Genomic DNA, 1,465 nt, shown 5'->3' on the forward strand with positions numbered 1-1,465 from the left:
CCAAGGCTAATAAATTTTTCGGTTTAAATGCAAAACTGATTTTTTTTATTTTTATCTGCAGCAAAGCCGCCTAATTTTAAATGTTTAGATTTTCCTAAATATATGCAGTAAAATCTAAATACATGCATAACTGACCAGGGTACGTGTAATTCCGTTCCATGTTGGATCATGTGACTAGACATTTATAAAGCCACCACATGTTATCGAAGTAATTATTATATAGCCTTTCATCATCGGTATTTTTAATCGGGCATTTAATCGCGAAACAAATCGGCGTATGTGCTTGGGTAGCTGAGCGATTGTATTTGCTGAGCGCATGAGCGATTGTATTTGCTGAGCGCATGAGCGATGCACAGTCTTTAAAAAGCTCTGTACGCAAATGTGTGGTGATCTTCGTTTCAAATTATCGAAAATCTCACCCGTACCGAGTACTGATGACGATACTTCAACATGCGACGTCCCCGTGGTTATTCTGAGGGTCGTTCCGAGTCCGATGGACACTAGCGTAACGTGCACGAACGCCATCACACTGTCTTTGATGATATGTAGCTAACGTGCTTCCGGGTTAGAATATGTTTCATCAAGGCTTTAAAAATGATGACGTTGCCGCGCTCAGGATCTTACGAATCTGTAGCTTCAACAAGCCAAAAGCCAGCCAATAATTAGGCAAGTACACAGAAGTGCCTTGATCCCAAAAGACGTCTAATTATCGTACTATGCCATGACCAGCGTCACCGAGACTATGTAGTCTCGATCACTCGATTTTGACGGATTTTTCTTAAGGATCGGAATTTCTTGCGAGAATGTGGCAGCAGCTTGATCAACACTTTCAAGCCTTTTTACAACTTCATAAAACTTTCTTGTATTGCGAGCAATCGTCTTTAGCTCGTTACATCCTTGAGAATCCAATAGCCCATGTCCGTATTTACAGCCGATCTCTTCTACTTCAGCGACCTCGGATCTTAAGACTGTCGCACAAAAAAGGCTTACCATATTGCCCTTGTCCGATCACCAAGCATGGTTGCACTATAAAGCATGCTTGCCACTACCATAGGAAAAGAGCTAATTGGCGTTATTATAGTGGAGCCTTGTGCTACTAGTAACCTTCTGTATATTTTTTTTCGAGCCCGCTACTAGCTTACCTATAAAGCACGATCTATTTTTGCATTCATTAGCGTCCAAGAGGTGTGCGGCGGCTTGATGCCTGTACCTTTTGTTTAGGTTGAGAATATTCTCTAGAAATACCATCACCATATGCGTGAATTTATAATTTCGGGTAACACTGCGACGCACGTACTTCTGTTGAACAAAATAGGTAGCCCCATACGCTACCCCTGCGCAAAAGTGCTGCAAATGTCAGAAAGGAAGGAAGGACCTGGTGGTTTGAAGGTAAGTTTCCAAGTAAAGGTATTATGCTTATAGCTAGCTAATTATGCAAATCGTTGGGAGTTTTATAACTCCTCCT

The 1,465-nt window shown here is 41.6% G+C and overlaps 1 protein-coding gene across 1 annotated transcript; it reads right to left on the minus strand.

The window, feature by feature from the left end:
* Window positions 1-612: 612 nt before the first annotated feature.
* PHALS_07714 (uncharacterized protein) lies at window positions 613-993 on the minus strand (the record flags this gene model as incomplete). Its single annotated transcript, XM_024721231.1, has 2 exons — window positions 613-634; window positions 716-993. The coding sequence occupies 2 exons, from the start codon at window positions 991-993 to the stop codon at window positions 613-615; spliced, it is 300 nt and encodes a 99-aa protein (XP_024586350.1).
* Window positions 994-1,465: the final 472 nt, after the last annotated feature.

This window comes from Plasmopara halstedii (genome assembly GCF_900000015.1).
Source record: "Plasmopara halstedii genome assembly, contig: Scaffold_3120, whole genome shotgun sequence".
Taxonomy (NCBI): Eukaryota; Oomycota; class Peronosporomycetes; order Peronosporales; family Peronosporaceae; genus Plasmopara; species Plasmopara halstedii.